Source organism: Gymnogyps californianus, chromosome 7 (genome assembly GCF_018139145.2).
Source record: "Gymnogyps californianus isolate 813 chromosome 7, ASM1813914v2, whole genome shotgun sequence".
In the NCBI taxonomy this organism is placed as follows: Eukaryota; Metazoa; Chordata; class Aves; order Accipitriformes; family Cathartidae; genus Gymnogyps; species Gymnogyps californianus.
The window spans coordinates 31338626-31364514 of record NC_059477.1 but is presented as its reverse complement, the minus strand read 5'-3'; the positions used below and the strand labels follow the sequence as shown (position 1 = coordinate 31364514).

The window sequence follows — 25889 nt, the reverse complement described above, 5'->3', positions numbered from 1 at the left end:
GAAATTGCTGTGTTCTGAACAAAATCCTGACAGCTCTCGATCGATAGATGGTTAACATGGTCTATGAGACTTCTCCATGGATGCCTTATGTATATATAAAGTTATATATATATAATCAATGCCTCCAGCTAATGTTAATCCTCCTTATTCAACCTGTCAATGGAGAGAACGGTGTGGGGGGGGGGGGCGGGGAGGGGAAATCTATCATTGCTAATGGAGAATAAACCACTTCTGAAGACTCTACTCATTAGTTCTTTGATTTCTATGGATTGAAAACTAAAACAAATTAAAAGCGTAAGAAGCAGCAGGATTTGATTTTGAATCAAACCTGCTACATGGTATAAGGAGGGAAAACCAATTCCTCAGAAGAAACTTGTGAGTAGTATGATCAATTCAATTTAAAACTAGTTGCACAAACAGCTCCTCAGAAGCCTCTTTTTACCTGTTAGACATAATGTACTGCTCTTAAAAGCCTGTGTTCCACATTCAGGAAATTCTATCGTCTGATATTTGACTACTAATTAGCAGTTTTATTCAGTTGGTTTTTTTTTTTTTTTAAACAAGTGCACCACAATTTCCTTTTTTTAAAATCTGTCAACTTACTGAAGAAACATTAATTTTACTGGAAATGGTTTTTTATTTATTTATTTTTTTTAAGTTTCGTTTATTATTATTATTTATTTATTTTTACAGAATCTAAACTCTCCCTCAAGGTCTGAGTTAATGAAAATCAAGACTTTAGCACTGCTACTTTCTTAAATCTGTAATTTATATTGCTAAAATAAAAAGCACAATTTATATTACACAATCCAAAGGACAAGAGTCAGAAAGCCTAAAAAATCAACCTTCCAAAAACAGTAACCTTTAACAACACCCTCCCTCATCCACCAAAAACCCTTACAGATTTGTTTAGGCAGTAATCTTATTAAAACCTTAGTAAAAATTTCCTAGGCTTAGAGAAGACCATGTTATGTGATGCCAGAAGTCAATAGGCAAATGTTTTGCTATTATTTTTCTTACAATACTCTTGCTTAATTGGATTAAACAGACTTTAACCCAAATATCCTAAAAGACCAAATTTAACTTGTGAATCCTTCAAGTCTTTTGTAATCCAGAATTTGTGACAGCACTGGCGATGCACGCTAACACATCGATCGCATGAAGCTAAAGGTCGATTTGCTTTTGTTTTTCCCTTGGAAGTCCCTGCAGAAAAGGCGCAGGAAACCGCATCCAGAGGCTGCGGCTTTGGGTCTCAGAGCACAGCACTAGCAGGGAGGCTGAGCTTTAGAAAGGTTTAAATCTCCACTGTGCTAGCTAGACCAAAATCTTCAGTGCGCTGGAAAGTTTCCAGGGCTTGGCTCTTTCACAGCCTTTGCAGTATCAGTACGAGCAGAAAAAGAGAGAAATCCGAATTAAAACTACTAAAGATTATTTGGCCTAAAAAGCAAGACCAAGGGAACAAGATGAATTTGACTGAGTTCTGGTTTATCTGTAAGCTTCTTAAATGCCATTAGAGGATGTATTTGAATCAAATGAAAGACAAACGTCTAAGATCGTTATCTACCTACTAAAGGATTTTTTAATCAAAGGAGCCAATAGCACCCACTGGCATTGATTCCCCCCAGTGACCACACGCGCTCTTGTACTTTCGATCATTTGTGAAACTGCATCACAGAGAATGGATCGTCCTAAGCACAAATCACTTTTTAATTTTTTTTTTCCTTTGAAGAAATAGGGAAAATATTCCAAGTGTACGGATATACTAATTTCAGGTTCATCCTTACCTGCATTTACTGATGCCTGCTAGGGAAAGAAACACTAGAGACAAAAAATGGCCCCAAATACCCCATTTATGAGGGAACGAGTTCACTTTATCATAATTCTTCAGTCAGAAGTGAGACACTGTATCCCCATCCTCAATTATTAAGTAATTCTGCACACTTGATTGTTACTCTGAAAAATGCTGAAAAAATTCTCAGAATATTCTGCGTAATCTTTTCAGCTCAGGTATAGATGTTGGAAATAATAGTATATGTGAACAGAGTTCACACCAATTAATATTAATCATAAAAGCATTCTTTGAAATGTAAAGACTAAGTATCACGCAACTTGAGGCTAGCAGGGATGGAATTCAGATTTTACAATGATGCAGTTCAAAGTCAGTATTAAAAAAAAAAAAAAAAAAATTCTCTCCGTTTATGTTCACAGACCACAATTTGGAACGGGGTTGTTAACCTGCTTGCGATTCCCTGGCAGAAACACACACAAACCATGCTGAAAATTTGCCCCAGGCTGTAACCTTCATAATTTCAGGTACAATTCATTCTGAAATTTGCCAGTCTCCTCTTGGTTATAAACCACAGCACCTTAAGAAGTGCACGCGCTCATGATAATATATAAAAGCTCACAATTTCTAATGCTTTCAAAGCAAAAGTAAAATACTGCTTTATGAATCTTGCATCATGAAGCAAAGGTTTACCACAACAACATACAAACCAAAAATCTGCATCTTTGAAAACCATTAATAAAGACCACTTCCCTTTGAAAGCAAGATGGGGTCTTATTTTACAGCTTAGAGTAATAATATATATTACAGTCTACTAAATAGCAAGTTGAAAGTTACGATTATGAGTTATGAGGAAGCAAATAATACTCGAGAGATGAGAAGCTGATGAAAATATCAAGCAAAACACTGTCGTGCCTGATTAGGCCACTGGATTATTTAAAGGAATGAATATTTTGCCTTTGAGCAGTGGTCAAGAGATGCTCTCCCCCCTGCAATGCTATGTCCGACCCACTGAACGGAGCTGACCATAAATGGGGCAGTTCTGCCCTGCCCCTCCTGGGCAACACAGTTATACCCTGAAGCATAAGACTGGATTAGCTTTATTGTGGTTTTGAACACCCATAGATACAAACAGTATTAATGGTCACATTACCCAGGCCTTTATAAAAATATGACGACAGTGTGTATCTTGATGGTTTCTGGCTACAGCAAATTCTAAGTAGAATATGACTATATGCATCTTGCACTAAAGCATTTCATTTTTATTATCATGCATATAGAAAAGAACAATCGAAGTTCTTCTCCCTTGCTGCTACATAGGGGGATTCAAACATTTGATTATTAACAGAAATTGTATGTGCAAATCCTCCCTTTACTGACAAGTGTATGTCTTAATGGAGAATTATATTTTCAAAGTAGCTGCTTATATTTCTTACCTGTATGGTAAAATGTGAGGAAAAACAAAAGCACTCCCATAAACACATTACTCAAAAAGGTGACAACTCCGCAGGTAATTCCTTCTGGAACAGGGTAGACTGTCTCCACAAAGAGCTCAAAGAATATTGGTACGCTGCTGTTGAGGAATATACCCAACAAAATGCAGGATGTGTACAGTGTAGCTATAACAGAAACAAAAACAGTTATTAATTTCACGCTGGCATTTTTTCCCCCATTCAGAGCTGCCAACAATACTAGTAGTTGAGTAACTGAAAAATGCATAAACTTATTTTTATCCTCTGTGTATTATAAAGCATATCACATCCCACTAGTTTTAGGCAAAAGGTATTGATTCGGAAAAAAAAAGATATAAAAAATACTGATTTACTTTTTTTTTTTTTTTTTTTTTTTTTACACAGAACTAATGAAGACACATCCAGTGATTTGAAATTCACTTGTAAGTAAAACAAACAACAAAATTATGAATGCAAAGCATCACCTACAGTTTGATTTACCTCTGAAATGAACAGATACTATTGTCCTACACACAATTAGGAAAGGGAGCAATTAATGCACCAAATTGGAAATGGACATGGATTAACCTTTTGACTTAGCTCTAAAGGTCAAAACTAATTTTGCTTCCATTTTACAAATAAATACTAATGATCTACCAGATATCAAGACATTAGTATTCAGCATGGCCTGAGCTGCAACATGTTGAATTCCTTTTGGCTTCAAAAGGAAATGAAGTGCACCCAGTGCCTGGCAGGAACGGGACATATTTGATAATGAAGATTATTCACTGCTGTACAACAAATTGTTTTTCTTGGATGAATCAACAGAAGAATACAGACATTTCTTCAGTAGCCTCAGATATTTTGTTCTATAATTTGACACTGCCAAATACTTTACAGTGCTTAATATCTTAATATAGATGCTTAATATACCTATATTATCTATTAATAAACCTATTATATCTATTTCTGAAAAAAAGAAAGCTTCAGAAGAATTTAGTACCTATTTAGAAATGTAAATAAGTCTTTGCTGAGTGCTGTCTTGGGAAGGGGAAGATTTCCTGACCTGCAGCCTCAACAACCTGAGGTTACTGATCAAGTAAGAAGTATAAGGAAACAATTAGAAGGCTTGGAAAAAAAACAAAAGTCTGGAATAATTTCTGAAGTTTCCACCAAAATGACAGGAAAATGTAAAGAAAAAATTTTCAGATACAAAAGTGTTACCAAGTCATAGAGAAATTATTTATAGCATCTTTTCACTGCAGTATGATACAAAATCCTTAGACAATTTTTTTTCATATAGATATATATGTTTATATAAAATAGAAACTGCATTTTCAGTTTAATTTACATTCTTGTGTCTTGGAAAGGGGAGAACTGAAACAGCTCTGCTTCATCTTCTGTTAAGCATTGCTCAAGCTTTCAATTGAGAAACTGTTAGGAAGCAGGAAACTTCCAGCTTTAAAAAAAAAAAAAAAAAAAATCACTCTTTCTTAAAATATGAAGAATCATGGAAAAGAGATAAAGGCATTAAGAAGCAGAAAGGGCTATCTATCAGATCCTCCATTTGATGTGGTTTGCTTCCAAGGCACAAAGACATATTTCTTTCTCTACAGAGGATTTGCCTGGACAGGAAAAAGAGGACAGAAGTCCCAGCCAGAAAGATGATACAGATGGCACGACTTCAGGAGGGACAGCTGGCCCCTGCTTTTTTTTTAATACACCAGAATGTTCTAAGTTGTTAAGAAAAAAAAAGAAAGAAAAAAAGAACAAATAAACCATGGTAACTTTTCCAACTCTCAAATTCTCTTATTACAAACTGCAGAATAAAAGTCAAAGAAAGTGATGCAAGGTATGCTCAAGAGTTGTCAAGAAAGGAAGGGAAAAAAACCAAACCAGTATTAGGATGCTCTTCCTAATGGGCTCTTCTAGCTAACACTGAAGAACTGATTCCCTAGTTACAAGATCCATAGATTTTTGCTGCAAGTCCTCACCGGTATTTAAAATTTCATGAACCTCTCTTTGAACTCCTGTTTACCTCAAACACCACTGCATATTGCTCTGACTGTCTCTAACTGCTATCAGGTGTAGCCAGCAAATCCCAACATACTCAGCTATTTGAAATTTTTGTGTCGGCTTGAGAAACCAACACATAAATGAAACAGAAGAATCTCTTAAGACAAATGCACATCTGCCCCTCATTACACTTAATTGAAGATATCTATAGATAACTACTTGTAACTTCTAGAGAATATTTTCAGAACTTTCCCCAAAGAAAAGAAGGTGGTAGCCAGCTGTAATTCTGTATCAGAAACTCAAACAGTGGAAATAGTCGTGAAGCTGCTGAAAGCCACAACAGCACCATGAAAAGTAGAGCTGCCTACAGGGAGTGCCAGAGGCAATACCTCTGCAGAAAAGACTGAAACCTCTTCCATAAAAAGCAACAGCCGGGAAAGGGGAATCATGTGCCTCTGAACAGAGACAATCTCTAGACATATAATTTCCAGAAACTTAGGTTCACTTGAGATGAAGGCAAAAATATGCATCTAAGATTAGCAGCCATTTAAAAGATCAAGACTTCAAATTTTAGTCAATACAGTACGTGCCAAAGTTTCCATAAAACAAACGGAAGCCTTCAAAATAAATTTGATAGTTTGAAATATGCTAGTTGAATTACATCATTGCTTATCACTTACTAAAATGTATTAAGAAGACTAGACTGCAAGCAAACAAGTGCAATAACTCTGTACTTCAGAAACTACACCCTTAAGTTTCCTTGTCATGACAGCTTGCTTCAATCATGCAAATACACCCACCGGCACACACCTCACACTTCCATACTACCATGAGCAAACCAGCTTTAGCATTACCTTTTGGATCTCCTCAAAGTATTACCTGCCTCGTGTATGCATGCCAAAACCTGCCAGCTGAATACCAATGACACCACCTCAGCTGAGATCACAGGTAATACTTATAAAACAAGGTCTACGTATATGTACACACATATTTGGAATTAACAAGCGGAAATGTCAAGGCAAAAGGACAGGCAGAATATAGCGTCCAGTAGATGCCAATTTAAGTTCTCAGATCTAATGGAAATGACAGATTTTAACTGGTAAACCACAAAAAGAAGCTCTGAAAGTGAAGGAGATGTACACATCTGAAAGCCTCCCTGAATGGGTACATATTGTAGTGATGGGAAAATATTTTTTATTTCATGTTTCTGTAAATCATCCAGGGTCTTCCTGAGTGCTATACAAATAAGCTTATTCCATTAACTTGGCAATTAAGTCACAAATCCAATTGGTCAACCAGACGGAAAGTCAAAGATAAGATAAGCAATTTCAGAAATATAAGTTATAGGAAGAAGTCAAATAAGAGTTCAAAGCGTTTTTTGCCTTTTATTTCACACACTAAATAGCACATCTCATATTCCAGCTCATGGGCAACAAGACACTGTAGCAGGGAGAATACCACCTATTAACAGAGACCATTTACTTTCCATTACAGCGACCTTGCATTGAACGAACACAAACAATTACCATCATTTTATACTGTAGAAGAACAGCTGCTAAAGTTACAGCAAATGTTTTTTCAATTAAGACAATCTTGATGACAGTTGTTGGAAATGAATATAAGGATATGAAAGCACTGACAAAAAAAAAAAAAAAAAAAAAGAGAAATGATTTACCAAGAAGCTAACATTATGTCCTAAAGCCTAACAAGGACAAACAACTAGCTTGGATAGGCATACACTGGGGAAGCATGTCATGCTCTTAGTATAAAAAAATACCACTTTTTCTTAGGAAAAGGAATTAACTGCCTATGAAGCTATGCGCAAAGTTGTGCACCCGAGACAGTGGCAGCTGTGGACATCAATAAATAATGGAACTGGGCTGGGTTTCTTTAAAGTATTTTGATTAATGTCATGTTTTAAAGATGTTTGTGTGAACTAAGCAGCTATTTCTCAGGCTGGCCGCTGCAAAAAGATCAGGAAAGGCAAAACACCCATCCAAAGCACAGCTGCTTCATAGAATTGGCCTGGAGCTGCTGCAGCAGGAGGCTCAAGCTAGGCTTCATGATGTCATGTTCATGCTTTAGGTGTGAGGCAACCCATGCTATTCCCTCAGCACTCATTCTCTCCTGGCCAGGAAGGAAGCAAGGAATGAAATGTGCCTTGATAATAGCACTAGAGATGCTACCAGTTAGAAGAAGCAAGGTACCGACTGGGGACTGATGGTGATACAGTAGCTTAGCACAAAAAGGACAAAAAGCGATAAGACGGAAGGTTCCTTCCTGGCTTCTTATCCCCTGCAGGCCTTCAGCTACCGGATGGCAAATACATGCCGTATTCCAGAAACAGACTTTCTTTTCTCCCAGCCACAAGCTGTGGCAAAAACTTTATACCAATTGAAAAGAAAACAAAGAATTGGGGGGGAAGGGGGGGGGATCAAGAATTCAAACAGGGATGTGATTTAAATGATGGCGTGCCCTTGGTGTCCCCAGATGAGCTTGCAACACAGCAGAAGGAGTCTCAAGTATCTCTGACATCCAGACAAGTTCCCAGAACCTCCCAGGATGTTCTGCAACATGTTTAGCAATTTAGTCTTAAATTATACCATCACTAAATGTATAACTACAGAGCCCGATCCAAACCCAAATGAAATAAATGGAAGGATCTCCACTGATGTAAATAGTTCTTATCAACCCATTGGCACGTACATCTTGGCTGATTTTTAACAAAGAATATGAAATATTACAATTTCTTTTTAAAAAAAAAGTATTTTGCAGATAAATTTACAAAGGAAATGCAGATACTCTAGAGCAGTATCAAGTGCAAGCAGGTGGTACAGTATCTTCTTCCAAAGTCCTCTGCCAGAAACTCTCGAACTCTGTACATTTTGTAACAGTTCTCTTCTCATACAAACTGAGCCAAGACTCACACAAATTTCATATGGATAAACAGGAAAGTAAATACAACTGAGTATGTTCTCTTGGGTGCAGCACACAATTTAAAGCAAAACCTACGGAGATCTAGGGCACTTTGTTATTGCCCATTATAACAGCATCCCAAATGCCAACATGAAAGGATAATAACTCGTGTGGATGCATGCTTCATTGACTTTAGTACTTTGGTATCCCCACGAATGATCTGAACAATTCAAAGTTAGCTCCTACCAAACTCTCTAAAGTCTGTTAAAGTGGAATGAAACTTTCCTATAATTTAATTCTTGCTACTGGCCATGGTAAGAATAGTCATGAGAAATGTGACTCCCTCAAGGTAAGACAGTAATTTTTACTGTAATTCATTTATAGGAACAAAAAACACAATGGAAGAAGGATGTCCCTGTAGTGCACGTTTATAACATCAATATGTTTCATTGCCTGGATTTCCATGCCAGCACGCACTGATCAAATTCTTATCTCATGATATAGTTATGAAAGTAGCCAAAAATCCGATCAAATTGGATTTGTTCTATATACTTCCCAAGAGAAAAGCAAGTGGAACTCGCTTTGAAAGCGGAGCTTTCACTTTGGAGAACTAAAAAGTGAAGAAATTACTGAGTGAGCCTCAAAAAAAAGAGGGGGGAGGGAGGGGGGCTGGAAATCATACAATATTTGAGGCTTGCTATCGATGGATATTTAAAGGGGCCAGATTTATAGACATTCACCCCTGAAATGCTCCTCCCAAATTTCAAGCATTGTACACTATTTAACACTGGGTTTTGTAACTGTTTTTAAATAAATCCCTCAAATTAGTTCTTCTTTAAGCACTCTTCTATCTGCGGATTTACAGAAGCCTTCAGGAAGACAAAGGTCATTATTCCCATCTTATGAGTGGGAAAAGCGCAGTAGGAGTGGGGGTAATGATTTGCCCACAGCCATAAGAAGGTTAATGCTGAAGCTAGAAACAGAAATGTTTTCAGGCCACCGTTTTATCCTCTGGGTCCCCCTGCCTTATACTTATCAAGCACATCTTGTCTATAGTAAAGAAATTAAACTTAAAGAACAAAACAGTCAGTATTAAATAATTAACATCTTTTTTAATACTGTGCTTCGTACATGAGGACAGGGAGACATGTGTTTATAATGTTCAATCTGTTGAACCTGAAAATAAAGTGTAGGCTGTTTAACCTAAATATAGTCATCAATTCATGGAGCTGCCACCATACTCAGAGTATCTGCCATGCAGCACTAGAAAAGATTTTGTAAAGCAAAATTCTGCTGAATCTGCTCATAAATATTAGAATATTCTTGATATGCTATGCTGAAAACAATCAATCTGAGCTGCGAGCAACTAGCGTTGCATATCAATTTTTGGAAAATGCTAGTATTTGTATCCAGAGATACTACCAGCTATACAAAGTGGCAAGATACTGAAACTGGCATTACAATGCCTCACACAATTATTTTGGGTCAAAGTATCCCATTGTACATAAATTCACATAATGAAGTTCAGTACAAAGCAAACTAACAATGAACTTGGCACAGAGAAACAGATCAGCAGCTGCATTGGGAATTCAATGGAGAAAAGTATTTTAATGCTCAATGTGTACATAAAATTCTTTGAAACTTGCTGAAAAATGCAAATAATATACATTAAAATTAAAATTTCTTAAAAGAAAATACAAGCTTGCTTAAAATACAAACCAATTCCAGAATCAAGGGGTTTTAAGAGCTGTGATTAGCTGATGAGAGGTGTTTTAGACAGATGATATGGTAGCTATGATGGCACTATATTGTTATTGCCTCGCTTTCTTTTTTTCCCACACTGGCAGTTATAGTTCATACACATGACTCCGAATAAACTTTTTATAAAATCTTTTGGAGATACATTAAGAAGTCAGCAAATGACAGAAAACTTGTCTTGCTCTGTGGCAGGAGGAAAAATGGAGCATATTATGATAATGCAGAGCAATGCAGGCATTACACAATACAAACAATGCTAACAGCATCATTTAAAGAAAACACAAAGCAGTCATTGATTTTTAATATCTGCATTAAAGGTCCCCATTCTAAGTAATTACATTTTGTAGGAAAAATCTTTAGATGATGTTGTGCCTACTTACAAGGAATTAGGAGAGTATTACACAAACCAGTGTAGGAAAAAACATTTTGCTGTGACCATTTTTTCAAATACAATTCCTCCCCCAGTATTTAAACCGGACATTACTACAACTGCTACAAAGAATACGGATTAGAAGAGGGGGGTTTGTTTGTATTTTAAAGACAAGTCTTTAGAGATTTTCTTCCCTTTCCTTTAGGGTGAATAATTGGCCAAACTCTCTCATCTTTTCAGCATTTCAAAAGCCTGCTTGCATGCAAACATTCCCACCTGAGTGCTTACTCTGGAGACCAGGTGAGAGACAAGCAGAGAGTTTTCAGAAGAGGGGAACGAGCTTGTATACCACACAATATCCACATGCTAAAGGAAAAGACTATTTTTGGACCTTGGGAAACCACTCGCAAGGTCTACCTATGGATGCAAACTTTATTCGTGGATCAAGCAGCTGCCAGGTGAGATGAAGCAGATGACAATGTTCTCTAACCAGCCTTCATCTCTAGGGTGAAGCCTGCCTTAACCCCTGGGCCAGTACAAAGACTCCCATGAGGTGTCTTGCTTCCTCATCAAAATGACTGTCCTGTCCTATGGAAGAGCTCCCTTTTAACTGTACCAGCAGTCCATCAGGTCATGTCACTATTTTAGCAGTTTCCAGGTATTGCTGAAGATGGCAACGCTTGTGGATTTGTAGGGCAACGTCTGACTTGCTCAAGAGAACCACATTGGAGGCAGGGCAAGAGAGGAGGGGGAAGACCCTCACAAAATGGGAGCTAGTTGGTTGGAAGGGAAAACCTCCTTGCAAGATCAAATGTACACCCCCACATTTCCATAACAGTCAGTTTTGAACCCTGCTTGCTCTGCCTCAGCATTTGAGTAAGTCTGAAAGGGTGGACTGAGATCCATCACTGGCTCTGTAGCACCACCAAGCCTAACACTTGTGCTCTTTGCCACCAGACAGGAAGAATTTGAGGAACCTATTAACCTTCTGGCAACATTAAACCCCGTTGCCCTCAATAACACAACAATCCCTGCTTTGCAGCAGGTGTTCAGTGATGCCTGCAAAGTAGCTCTGGGATACAAAGCATTACATGGACCTCTTCTAAAAAGAAAAAGGAAAAAAACCAAAGAGAAAAAGGAAAAAAACCAAAGAGAAAAAGGAAAAAAAAACCTAAAAGAACCCACAATGATGGCTACTTTTGTTCTGCACATCTTCCAGCTCTACAAAAACACACAGAGGATAACTGCCTGGAAGTCCACTGTCAACACTGGTCCACTGAGTATGCAGAGTGACTTCCACCTTACCAGCTACCTCAAATCACTTCCCAAAGCTGCCAGCCAATGGCCTGCATTTGACCTCCTACATTTATACTCTGATATACTCTACATCTCGAACTTTTAATTAAAAGAAGAAAAAAAAAAGTTTATCCAAATCAATTCAAATGTACCGTTTCTCCCAATTACTGTGGAATGCAGAGGTCATCATCATATTGCATCATTACATTGAGGAATAATCTAGCATGAAGTCCTATAAATTAGCTTAAATAGCTTGTGTGTTTTCATCCGTAACGGCATAATTCATAAAGATATACTACTGCTTTTCTGTGTACAAGGATCTAAATCGAACAGGCGCATTACATCTATTTTATACGAACTTTAATGAGAAAAGGCTGATATGAACCCCCCCCACCTATCTATGAAGTTTAAACATTATGCCACAGAAGAAAAAAGAGATCTTATTTGGTGGCTGCACGTTAGGCCCTGATGCTTTAGATTGCTTTTTTTGAGGAATGCACCATATTGCTGGCATTGCTATTCAAAACAAGCTTGTGTTTTATAGAAAAGGGTTCAACATTTACAGTGACATATGTAAGAACAGCACAGACACAAAACTCTAAAATATAATTTACCTCAATCTAAGGAATCATCCATTTTAAAAGAAATGATAACTGCATGAAAAGAACAACCCAATCTCTAGATTTTTATCATGGGATGCTAGTTTAGAATACTTGATATCAAACCCCAAATACCTTACATACTTTTATGTCCTGACAGTGGATCACCTTTCCAAAAAAACCACCATAATACACCTACATGCTATAAAGAAGTAAGAATTCTTCTAGAACCTATGTTGCATGCCGAGTTCTTTACAAAAAATAAAATAAAATCAGAGACAGAGCTCCATCAGTTTTGTTTTGGATCATTGGTGAGTACATACATAATGACTTTCACCTCTTGAAACCTCTCCGCTTCATTCTTATGCATAGACTCGAAGGGACATTTATGTGTTTGGCTTGTTGCATCAATTCAGAGGATAGATTTACTGTAAGAATTTACATTACTGCAGGCTTGTAGTGATGAAGCAGGCAAGCACAAGAAACAAGCTTTTATTGCATTTATTTTAGATTTGATGGAAAAGTGTAGTCATTTGGTATGACAATAGCCACCACGAAATTTGATTTGTTTATCGATTAAATTACGTTTTAAGCAGATTTTTTTTTTAAAGTTGAAATTTCAAGATAAATCACAAATTTGACCTATCCATCCAGATGGTGTTTCTCCTGAATTGATCATGTATTTCAATTTGCTGTACCCACTGTAGTTTATAGTTGTGACATATGCAATGCACCAAGGACACTTACTGAAACTCAAAGTTAATTTGAGTAAAACAGTATTTTATATACTACTCTCCACACCAAACCTTTATTAAAAATGGGAAAAAACCAATTTTCATTTCTCCTATAATGCATAAACTTGCCTATAACAAAGATGGCACTTTATTTAAAAAGCATTTACAGAATTCTTCAATAAATAAATATTTTTTAAAATCTCAATGGCTTAGTTTTACTGTAACTCATTACTCTGTTGAAGGTCTTGGAATCATGGGTGGATCAATCCTTTGGTGCAGATAGTAAGGTGAAGGGCAGATTTTTAAGCACTAAGCAGTGCTAATTTTCAACTAAGGGTACAGCTCACTGGCAGCTTGAGTAGACCTCTGAGATTTTCCCCCACTCCTGCCAACAGTTTTTTTCCTGTCTTTTTGAGGCACGGGCTGAGTTAATTTTGGACTGGAAGAGTTCCCTGAACCTGCATGCAGGTGCAAAAAAGAGGACAGCACAGTGCAGGGATAGATTTAGATAGCTGAAAATACTATGGGTCACTTTGGTCTGAACTGCACCATGTGTTTCCAATAATGAATGTAAGTTTCAAACCCCTAAATTCCCAGATATGTCACTGTTTCTTACACACAATGCTACTCCCATTCATCTGACTTTTCTTGGTTTATTTCTCATTCCAAAACACTCAAAACAGAAAAACACTCTGTCCCAAAATCAATTTTAAATGTATATTCTGGGTTCTTATTATTGGGTTTTGTTAGTTTTTAATCTTTTTATGAAGTTATTCAAAGCTGGTAAAGATATTTCAGATTCAATAGGTTTTCTAAACCTTTTTTTTTTGGTCTTGTTAAAACGACTGTATTACTAATGATACCAAACCAGGTTATAATATAGTTGATTTAAGACTGCAAATATTTGCCTGCAATACCAATTATAAATAATAGGAATTAAAATCATTGTCGATACCTGTGGTTAAAGGCAGATGAGTGACACTAGTTAGACAGGTGAGAGTGAACCAGGTTGATGCTAACGTTGCTCCAGATAAAAGCAGCAGCAATATAAACTTCAGCATGCCCCTGATAAAATCTGCAAATCTAAAATAAAAGCACAGATCAGAGCAGTACAAACGCTGATTTTCATATTATTTAAATGTGATGCTTGACAATTAATTCAGTATTTCCTCATTAAACATTCTGGAGACTGTAAAAACAATTTAAAAATCATTTCTCATTTTCAGAAATAGAAAAAAGGCATTTTTATAGAATGGTGATATTTCTAGCTGTCAAGCTGAAGAGCCATGGATTTTTTAGCTGTTGCAAAATAATAACCAAACCACAACAATTCTCAAGGCATCAATTGAAAACACTTGGTATACAGGAAGGGTTTTTTTTTTCCTTCTGCATTTGTTGGACACAACATCAACACCACTACTTACATCGCTATTTTGTCAGCGTTTGCCAGTCTCCCTTGGCAGACGCACCGCTCAATTAGCATATGAGGAGGCTACTGCATTTCATTCAAGACATAGTTAACTGTCAAGATTAATTCCTGTGGGAAATGACAAAACTCCAAATACCAGAATCCCTAGATTGAAGATGACAAAGAACAGCTTCTGAACCCTCGGATGCATTGGCGATGAAGCTCTTGGTGGCTTAGGCAAAGCAGGAACTCTTTACAGAGGTGGTGACTCTGCCAGTGGCTGTTTTGGGTTGAAATGTTCCAGAAACCAAGAGCTTGGTGCCACTCCTCTCCTACACATACCCCACTGAAGTCCGGGGGAGGACAGCCCCAGAATTCCTGGGCAGTCTGGCTGTTATACAGAGGGAAATATGATCTTTATACCACCTGATGGTACAATTGCTTTTTTCATCTTTTTTTCCTTCTTCTTTCAAGGAGACAGAATGCATTTGAGCAGCGCTCACATGGCATAATTATCAGTGCAACTGCTCTTTTCAAAAGGGATTTCAACCCAGCTACTAAAAAAGATATATTAGAAAAGGCAATGTCATTTATCCACAAATAATTTTCTATAATTTTCTGCTTAGGAGATGTGATTTTGGGCCAGACAGGTCAGGTATGTATGTCTAAAGAATGTCTTCTGCCCTCATAGTCTCCTACCTTGATTAGGCTAACGGCAGCACAATCCACCTAGATTGGTCCATGATGAAATCTGCCCATCTGCCAGCTAACTGCCTTCTCTGCCCTGACAAACATCACTTTACAGGCAGATACCTTATAGCTTACTTGATACAACAGATAACGCTACCAACATTTTGAGAACTAGGAACCTCAGCTCCACATATACCATAAGAGATGTAAAAGTAATGCAATCAAAAAAAACCCCACAAAACCCCCCACTTCTTTCCTCTTATTTTCATTCTCCCTGTGCTTTAATTCCACCTTGAATTTAGCAGCGAGTGATTCAATAAGCAGTAGCAGAAGATCAATGCTGCATATAATCTTAAAAGTTTATGACTGCAGTGTTCAAGTGGCTTATGCATTAATCTCCAATAGTCAGAGGTTAGCTGCTACTGTTGTTTTTTTCTGACAATCCAAATCCAGCAATCAGGATCACCTCTTCTCAGTGGTTTGCCAGTTTCTTTAATTATTCTTTGGGATCACTGAGGTCAAAATCAGCAATTTTAAAAGCTTCTCAGAAGCATCTCAAAGTGCAAACTTTTGGCTTTTCCACACAGAGTCCCTGCTTTGCCTGCCGGCAGACAACATCACTATTCCCTCTCCTTACAGGCAAGAGCAGTTATGTATATCCCGTCTAATGAAACAGAGTGTGAGAAATATCAGCCTTCAGGGAGGGACATTCACAGACAACAGGTCTGGAAAGGATCTCTAGGGGGTCCTCTATCTCTATCCTACCACCAGCAATATGTGGGGATGGGAGGATGATATGCAACTAAACCATTCAAGATAGTTAAGTGGAGCAAATATCTACCTTTACTGAGCAGCTGCAACTCTTTTTGACACAAAGATCCTGGTTTGGGTACCAGTGGTAGCAGTGTGTGCCAAGGAGCTCTCAGATATTCACAGGACTCCAGAAGGGTCAAATACAAACTCAAAGGTATTCATCCAGCAACAGAAATAATGGGAAAAAATGACATAGCAATCTAGCCTGAACTTGGTAATTGAGGGACTTCTGCTTCTTGTCTGGTTACAGGAGAATAAAGACGACTGTAAATCTAGTCAACTCTTCAGAATTCTTGTTTCAATCAAAAACTGAGAGAAATTATTTTTATCCTCTGACCCCAGTATCTGCTTTCAAAACCCTCCGTTCTGTTTAAATCCTTCTTCATCATCTAGCATGTAAAGGGATGTCTGCAGCTGCTAAAAAAGTAGGTACACCAGCAGAGAAGGTGTATACTTACCCAGACACAGACCTCTCAGCCTACTGCTGGTAACAGTCTCCTGCAACCCAGCAAATCCAGCCCTAGGCGGGATCCTACAGTTAAAATCACAAACCTGTGTTGCTGACAACACTGTCTGTTGCTAAGGAAATTATCACCATGTCATAAAGTTTCAGCATTTTCACTACACTGCAGGTTAAAAGCAGGAAGAAAAACTGAGCTGTGGAGGACAAAACCTCAGAAATATCTATGATCATTAGCAAATGTGGCAAAAAAAAAAAAAAAATCTGAGAAAAGGGAATAGATTTATGTTTCCATGCAATGATATGAATGTCGCTCTTTGACACTGCTTTTCTTCAAACCAGTATCATTTGAAAGCTGCCAGCAAAGGGTACAGCACCTGCCAGCTGCCCAAAATAGCCCAGGCTTTTCAATTATAAAAATGCATCACACAAATTAGCTAAACATATCTAAGTTAATGGCTATTGGGACAGCAGTGGGTGGAGAGCTGGAGGATTTATGCATTGTGCTGAGGAAAACTTGCACCATTTTGAAAATGAGATAGATAAACAAATTTCCAAACTGGGCATTACTTTAAATATAGATGATTTAACACCTACTGTGACATGCAGGACCAAATGCTCCAGGGCAAGACTCAGGTTGTTACAGTTCTAAATGGTAGAATCTGCATTGACAAAAATGGAAGGAGCAAATTCCTAAACTGCACCAATTTTGCTTTGATAAATTAGCAGGGGAAAAAAAAAAAAAGGAAAAAAAAAACCCCAAACCAACAGCTTCTTGAGAGGTGGTTACAAGAGAGAGCTGCTTGCTTGGCAAATCACAGTTCTGACACTGAAATACATCAACTTGTCAGCCTTGACAAGAATCATTACTTAATTTTCCTAATTACAACTTTCAGCAGATTACAGTCAGACTCGTCATTGATTCAACCCTACACAGATAAATGCTGAATAGGCCTAGGAGGGAGAGTCATCCATCAGGAGTGACAAATCACCTCCTCCCTCCCTTTCTGTATGCAAACCCTCCCATTTGAACTGTGTATCGCCCAAGTTAGAAAGACATATTTGGAGACAGACTGTTGGTACTTTTTTAATTTACTCAAAAGCAAAGCTCTGAATGCTACAAAATACTGATATTCAACAAGGTTTGAAATCAATTTTGAAGCAGTTAAAGAGACTGTCAGCATTTCCTGAAACTTAACCCAGGCAAATAAATAAATTAATCTACCATAAAGATTAAGATTTGCATGTTGGCACTGAGTCAGCAGATTCTCTCCCGTCAAAGTTAAGTGAGCTGCTAAGGATGCCCCTCTACTATTGAAATGTTGCAAATATACCAGAGATAAACTCATGATGGAAAAGATTAAACTGGCACACTACCTGCTTCAGCACGTAACCTGCTACGGCATCCGTGTCACTTACAGCAGTTGGTTTTAAACATCTACTTCTCTTAGAGAGAAAACCTCATATCTGAGCTTAGCTAATCAAAAGCAACTCTTTTTAGAGGAAATCAGGGTGTGAACTTTGTTTCAATAGATTAAGTCCTTTGGCCTGCATCTGGAGCGGATGGGAGGGAAGCGCTTCTTTCTTTTCCCTAGGTCAGGAGTTTTTTTCCTCTCCCTTCATCGCAGTTGCTAGGCAGCCTGCAAAATGTCAGGATGAGAAACCTCACATTTCTTTATGCATTGTGTACTCTGATGATGCACAGTAAGTGAAAAAAAGAGAGCTTCATTTTCTGTCCTAAAAAGATGCCTCTCTGGGTCCACAATCCCACAACGACTGCAACGATGATAGACCCCTGCACTTGTGCTAAACTCATTGCAGAGCTGGAGTCTAAAGAGTGGACATAGAGAAGCCAGGACAATGCTTAGATACCCCGATGCAAGGGGAACATGTGATTGGTTTTAATCAGTTTTATAAACTCACTGCTCAAGTACCTCCTGAAAGACTTTTTCTCCCTCCCCCTGCCCCTTTTTTTAAAGAGGATCTCAATGAAGAAAAAGCAGCAGCCTTTTGGAAGGGCAATCCTTTTCTTGCTTTTCCGCTCCCCATGTCATCAGCATTCATGACGGCCAGAGAGAGCTGTGTTTGGATATATAAAAAGCGTAAGGTACACCCCTACTGTAGCCCATAGCAGTACAGCAAAAAATAGTTAGGCCATATTGGAATCGAGCAACCTGGCCAAAACAGGCCCAGACTAATTTCTCTGTGGAGGAACGTAACATTATTGTGGGTAGGCTGCCTGTGCTACATTCCCAATATCCCTTTGGGAATCAATATGCCCAAAAGTGTTGATGGAAGAAGACAGACATTAGTTTCTTCAATGCTTTCCAAATGTGCTACAATGGGTTCTCCCTCGTACCAGGCAGCTGAATTCACAAGAACTGTGTTTAAAAGGAGCATACAGGAAGCACTTGTCAGGAGTAACAGTATGACTTGCCAAATTGAGGTATACGCACGTGGAGTTCTCAACCCCCAGCAACCACTAACATGGAATATACAAATTATTGCTCTACAAGAAACACATCATAACCCCAGAATGCATTTTCCTTTTCAAGTTTCTAGAAGATGAGAGAAAACAAGTTATGTTATTAAGAGGACTAGCTAAATGACAATCACAGTTGAAGAAGTGGAGAAGGACATGTAATTATTCCTACCTTGCCATTGCTATGCCAACAACACAACCTCCAACTATAGACCAAAATCCAATCCAGCCTGCATCTACCTGACAGGAAAAAAAACAAAACAAAACACAGAGAAATGTGTTAAAGCTGAGAAAATAAGATGGTAAGATGTTACTTTCAAAACAAATGGTGTGCAGGAGCTGCAGACTGCTAGCAACAGCCCCCAACAACAATTTGAAGTGCAAGACTTTTTCTAGGAGATTCAAAAGGAAATAAGTTCACTAGAAGAAAGTATGACTAAGTAGCCTATGCCCTAAATGTGACCTCTCTATAGAATCTGAGTAATGTCCTCTGGATTTTTATAATACCCTATCAAAAGCTTAGAAATCCTCTTCTCCCCACCTCCCCTCCCTTCTCTTTTCCACCTGGTAAACATTATTTTCTTCTACTAAAGGTGCAGCAGCCAACAATACTCCCATTTGTTTACCTGCCTCTTCCTTCTTGTCAAAAGGTGCGTATGGTTCTGAAAACACCCACCACTGGTGAAGAGTCAGCAAGGAGAATCGTGACAGTTTGGGATGCCAAAGCTACAGTTTATTTTGTTTAAAATTTCAGGAGAAAAGTGGTCCATATGTATTAATAGCAGCTTAAACACAAAAAGCTGATAAAATTGTATGCTAGTGCAAAATAAAAACATACCACTTACAAAATAGCTGCAGATTATCAGTCAGGAGATACTTACTTGGCTTACATGAACTGGCGTTAATATCAAATCCAGAACGCCAGACCAGCCAGAGAAAACACCCAGTGGTATAGCATAGGCTAAAGCAATCATCAAGAATCGGAAATTGCTGTGAAGACAAAAACATATGCAATTAGCTGCAGCTTATATTAGAAATTGCACCAAGATGAGCTGCTAGAGTAAATGACACCCTAGAATCTATATTCTGCCCATCAAGAAAAATAGCAGAGGTTTGAAGAAGGAGTGAGCCAGGAAAACCAAGAAAGGTATCCGGCCATGCCACTGAAATTCCAGTGGCTGAGATGTTACTGCCTTAGCACTGTGATAATAAAAAAAGCCAAACTCTCCACGTAGTTCAAAGATTTCTGTAATGTGCTGGGCTCATGTGTTTCTCATTTCCGCAAGCAATTCTTCCATGCATTTGCATGGTCAACCTACTTAGCCTAAGTGTATGGTAAGAACAATAAGCACTAATTTAAATGACAAAAAGCATATTTCAAGAATAAAATCAGAGATTCATACTTTTTGAACTTTTTTTTTTTTTTTAAAACTGTTTTACTTCTCTTTATTTTGGTGAAAGGCAGAGAGAGCTCCGGGAATGAGACGGGTACAGTTGCAGGAGTGGAAAATTTTGACAGTTTGAACTGTCAAAAAACAGACACAAGTATAATATTCTGCTCTAAACAGTCAACATGTTTGCCTCTTCCTCCCAATTAAAATTATTCGACCTTTAGTATTCAGTGAAGATGAAGCAGTCAAAACTGTGTCATCATCTTCATTGTACACAGCTAAACAGGAGTTGGCAGACAAATACCACCACCAATTTCCCTCACCCACCCACTGCAACCAAAAGCAAATGCAAAATCTTTGCTAAGAGACATCCAACTTTTCCTCAAAAATGTTTCAATTTGGGAATAAAAACAGAAAATATACTTTGGACTCTGCAACAGTCATAATTTAAAGTGAAGAGATTTTATGGTGATTCCAAGGTTATCCTATGGGCTATCTGTGTGACCACAAAATGTGGCTCCCCCCATTCCCAAACAATTTACATAAAATTGATCCTGATCAGTACCAGTTCCTTGGCATGCAGCGGCAATTTGATAACACACAGTTACGAAAGCCAAGAGGGAGAGAAAGAGCTTCAAATACTCTCCAAAACATTCAGAGGTTTGCAGCTTACGCTGTTTTACTACCCTAGAAGATCCACGCACAGCACACCAGCCAGCGTTTTTTTGCACTGTTCTTTTTCACACATCCTCTCCTTGAATAACACATTTCTGTCACATGAACATATCCTCCTCTTTCAATATCGTTCATGTCAGATTTATTTTTTAACGCAAAGAAAAACAACTCCCAAACTTTCAGCTCTTCCACACACTGCTTATATTTCTCTGCATGCTAAAGCATTTGCTGTCTTCCTGACAACTTTTTTTCTCTCTTAAGAACGCCATACTCTCATCCTAGTCTATCTTGTATCATCTTGGCATCTCTTAAGGCAGGTTTTCTGACGCTATTTAATACTATCCATGTAAAAGCTAATTCAACATCTGTAGAATAAAATAAAAGGGAAACTGCCCATTTGGCATGGACATTATATAGCCATGTCGTAGATTGCAAAGAGGGAACAAGTCTGAATGTACTCTTCCAAAATAACACTTGCTCAATATTCAGAATCTTTGGCTATCTGAACCTCATCTTCATTAAAGAGCTATTTTTTAGGGGGTGAGTACTGTGTAACTTACTTGACCGAGATCTCCTGTGGCGTGTTTTTCTTCTGCAACTCAAGCAACGAGACAGACGGGCACATGGGATAGCTGCTCTGTGTCACGTCCAGCTCTTAGTACCAATATTAGAGAACCAGCTCTGCATCATGACATCCTCCAGTGACAGAGGCTGCCACCCTACCTAGTCTCCAGAATAGGGAAAGTGACCAGGAGAAAGGGTGCACAACAGTGACAAAGTGGCACCGATCACCAGATGCCATTCTGTCCCCTTTTGTCAAGCAATAGCTAGCACTGGCTACATTAAGTGCTAAAGCTATTTGAAACATACGTCTTAAGTAGCAGCTCCACTTTTCATGGCTCCAGTCACTTGTATTTGTTTTTGCAATTTTGCAATTGCTCCACTGAAAATAGAAAAATGTGCTGTCTGTCACACCATCAGTTGGTGAACCCACACTGTTTTCCATCATATCAGCCCTTGTGACAGGATATCAGCATTAGCCTCTCTGTTAAACCATTCTGCTGGAATATGAATTCACTTTTTCTTCTGTTTTTTCAGAAACCTACTTAACACCACTAGAATCTGTAAGACAGGCTGGTTCAGAGGGGAGCCCCGTCAAAGTCAGTCACCATTTTCAGAATAACTTTGACAGCGCCTACTAACATCAGGCACACTCTGAGCAGCTTCCGTCACTGGATGGTGATGTCATATGAAAGTTTCATTAAAGAAATAATGATGCACAAAAATCCTGTTATGAAATTTCAAATTGCTTACATAGTCCCTTGAAAATATAAAAGGCACAGAACAGCCTAAAAGCATCTAATTACTTCAAAGCAAAAATCACGACATGTTTTCTTAATGCAGATTTTAAGACTTATCAACTATTTACTTAGATTAGAATTTTTTCCACGGAAATTTGTGGTATATTCTGAAATAGGAGGGGGGGAAGTCATATTTGCTTCACCCAAGAAACTGAGAAAGGGCACCGTACTTTTTCTAATGGAAATTCAAACTCCACTTGTCAGTGTGTGATAGACTGTTAAAAGGTTTGGGCTTAGCTCCCAAACGATGACTAATCTGTCCTCTCCCACTGCAGGCTGACAGAGTTGGTTTGAGGACATAACCAGAGATCAGCTAATGGTCATAATCTGTCAGAAGCAGGAATCTTCCAAATCAGGACGAAGAACCAAGTTCCTAAGGAAGTCCCAAAAAAACGGCCTACAGGGGATGGCTGACCCTAAGAAGTCATGTATAGTACAACTCTGCAAGAAGCAGCTCATGAAGGTGACTGCTCAAGGACCTGAAGGCATGAAGGAGTGTGGGAGCTGCAAGGATGTGATAGATCCCTTCGGCGTCCCAAGGAAAAAGGTCAATGACTTCAATGGTAAAGTTATGCTACACAGCTTTATTTTGAAGTAATAAAACTGCAGCCTGGGGGAAAGAAGAGGGAAATGATGAACATCTTAATTCTCATGAGTGTTTTTTGGTGCATAGTTGGGTCAGCCCACCAGCTCACACACATCCTAAATGCCTTACACACAGTTCTTATACCAGAAGGTAAGTCTGCAATAAGGGGAAATCATGATTTCCTCGTACTCATCAGTTGATTACCTTCAGTCTACACCATTAAGTCAAAAGAAAGACACTCTGTGCCAAGAATTACAAAGCCTAGATTAGGCAGGCAACAGAGCTTAGAAGCCTAACGAACGAGATGATGGATTTCTCTTGAAGCATGGCAGATACCATGTTCTTTTATAAAACCCCCCTGCTTGATGGATTGTTGCTGAAAGGCTCCCCAAGATAAGTGGGTTTAATGATGAACTGTTGATTGTTTCATGTACAGAGGAATGAAGAAGTGCCTTTGATAAGGGGTAGCATGGAAGAATGCATAAAGACCAGAGGGAAGGGAGATATAATGATCTACCTGATCACATTTTAAAAAACCTCTTGGTTCTTGGAGACACTATAAACTATGCTCATTATTTAAGTGTCCAGTTTGTTTTCTTAAGTTTCATTGATTGTGAATAGTAAGCCAGCTTTGCTGTTTACCTCCTGACCGTACCAGTATCTGAGGTCCACTGTTTACAACACTTTGAACAAAGAATCTAACGGTTATAAAGCTCCCAAATGGAGTACTGTCAACAGAAATTTTATATTTCACCTGCGGAGTCAGTTGCTGTTTGGATTTCTGTTCAACAGCAACATTTTTACTACACAGCCCTCAGGCAGGGTCTCACCGCACACCAGCTTGGGTGCATAACAGCGTTATTGCATGTGCTAAGTGTCCTTATGGGAATTGCTATTTTTTAATATCCTGAGTAGGTCACTTTGCAGACTAACCAGCCAGCTGTACTCACACCTTCTCCCATCTGCCAGCCTGCTGCAGGATGAACACACAGGATTAAGCATCTTGTCAACTATTTACTCTCCAAAACTGAAACAAAAGCCTCCAAAAAAAAAAAAAAAAAAAAAGAAAAAACCCAATGGCAACAAGGGATGAGTTGTTTTTGCTGGCTCTAAATACACTTTTAGAAAGTACAGACCACAATAGGTCTGTAATAACTAAATGATTAAAGCTCCACAATTACCGAGTTTCAGGCAGCCCTTTGTACGCAGATTCAGCTCCTATCACTACATCACCCAAGAAACAATTACAGCAAGAGTGCAAAGCCCCCCAGTGAAGTCAGCCATACTCCGCACCATGGGAGCGGTTCTTCTTTGCCCCAGGAAGTTCGTCTGTGCAGTATCACATACAGGGCACAGGCTTTCACAATTATTCAGCGTTAATATTACAGTTGCTTTAGCTGCTCCTCTGGGATCAGATTCCCATTACACAATACATTGTATAAACACTGAGGGGGTGGGACTGTGTCTTACCAAAAGAGCCCAAGTGGGAGAAGTTGCAAAGCTGGAGATGTCACTTTTTTAATAACCTTTTTTTTTTAAACCCAAAAATTTAAAGGAAACTAACTCACCTTTGAACCTGTCCAGAAACACATCTGGAGACACTTCTCCTATTCCCACTTCATATTTTAACATACAATTAATGAGATTTAATAGATCATATAATGGTTTCAGATAGTTCACTCATTGCTCCCACAGGTGAATGAAAACAGCTGAATACTCCTTTGAATGACAAGTAAACCCCAAATTCATTCCAATATAATAAGCATGGAAGAAAGCAGCTTATTAGTTAGTTATGCCCAGTGTTGTTAATTGTTATCTCACACCTAGCAGTATGCACACTGTTAACAATCTTGTATAACCTGATGCAACAGAAGCATTGCATAAGAAAAGCCGTGCTAACAGGATGACTAAAGCAGTGTTGGTGCTGAAGGACTGGCATGAAGGCATGAGATATATCCAATGATTTAAAATTTAATGTCTGCTTTTTAGCAGTTAGTATCCTTTTATGTCTCAGCATTAATATTTAATTTTATTTTGTTTAAAAGCACTACAAACCAACTTGTTTGCTCAATGAGAAGATTAAAGCACACTTGTTTTTATTTATTTAGGTGCTGATCTGCTTTGAAGTGGAAACCCAGTGAAGACCTACCTTAAGAGTCTGCAAAAACTTCTCCTGTAGCTGAGCCGTTGACTTGCAGCAGCCACACTGGGAGGGAATGGAGGGCGCGAGGGGAAGTAGGCCAACGCTGCGGAAAATATCAGGGAAACCATTCCAAATTCTAAACAAGAGGGCAAAGAAAAACAAAACCAAGAACAGATGTTAGCATCGAAAGACTTATTTTGGTACAGCATTGTTATCAGCCAGCCTCTGATACATAAATCCCACCACAAGTGCTTTACTGCTCCCGACAACAGAACTCCATAACTTGAAGAAGAATTTCTTTTTTCCTCCCCAAGAAAGATTTCAAGTTGAGATGGAGAATCAATGAGATGGAGAAATCTCGACAGTCCATTCCAGTGACAGGAGCTGCAGGGAACCAGGCTCACACATGGGGAACTCAGTGAAGCAAAAGGAAAGCTTTTGCTTTTTTTCTTTAGAGAGAACTGCATTATGAAGATTTGGCCGTGTTTCCTCGGCATGGAAGTAACGCAGTGCAGGTAACAGCGTGCTAGAGACTTTAAACAGATGGGACTGGGGAAGCCCCAGGGCATGGAATGACAATTACTCGGCGCACAGGATGATGAAGGCAAATGAAAGGTCAAGCAAGGCAGCATCTCGGACACAAACAGTATTATATGGCAACAGAACATAAAGAGAAAAGCATAGGAGCAGCCATGGCTCAGGAATAGAAAGAGCACAGGTAATAGGGAGAAAAATGAAAGAATAGAGCTGTTTGCAGATGCTCCTCTTGTTCAGCAGCAGGTATTCTAGATCTTTGAAAAATTTCATAGCAGAAATTTGGACCTGAACTTGCAAAGTGATGAGCACTTCACAGAAAATATTCAGCAAGCCCCGTGATCAGACATTCTGAAGGAAAAACAACTCTACCCACATTCAGTCTAATTAATTTGTTTTACAGGCCTTTTACAACGTATA

The 25889-nt window shown here is 38.6% G+C and overlaps 1 protein-coding gene across 1 annotated transcript in view; it reads right to left on the bottom strand.

Moving 5' to 3' along the window:
- Positions 1-25889, bottom strand: part of SLC49A4 (solute carrier family 49 member 4) — a 64013-nt gene that overhangs the window by 617 nt on the left and 37507 nt on the right. The window contains 5 exon segments of the mRNA XM_050900441.1: positions 3223-3405; positions 13882-14009; positions 18952-19019; positions 19661-19769; positions 24942-25071. Of these exon segments, the coding sequence (XP_050756398.1) occupies positions 3223-3405; positions 13882-14009; positions 18952-19019; positions 19661-19769; positions 24942-25071 (618 nt within the window).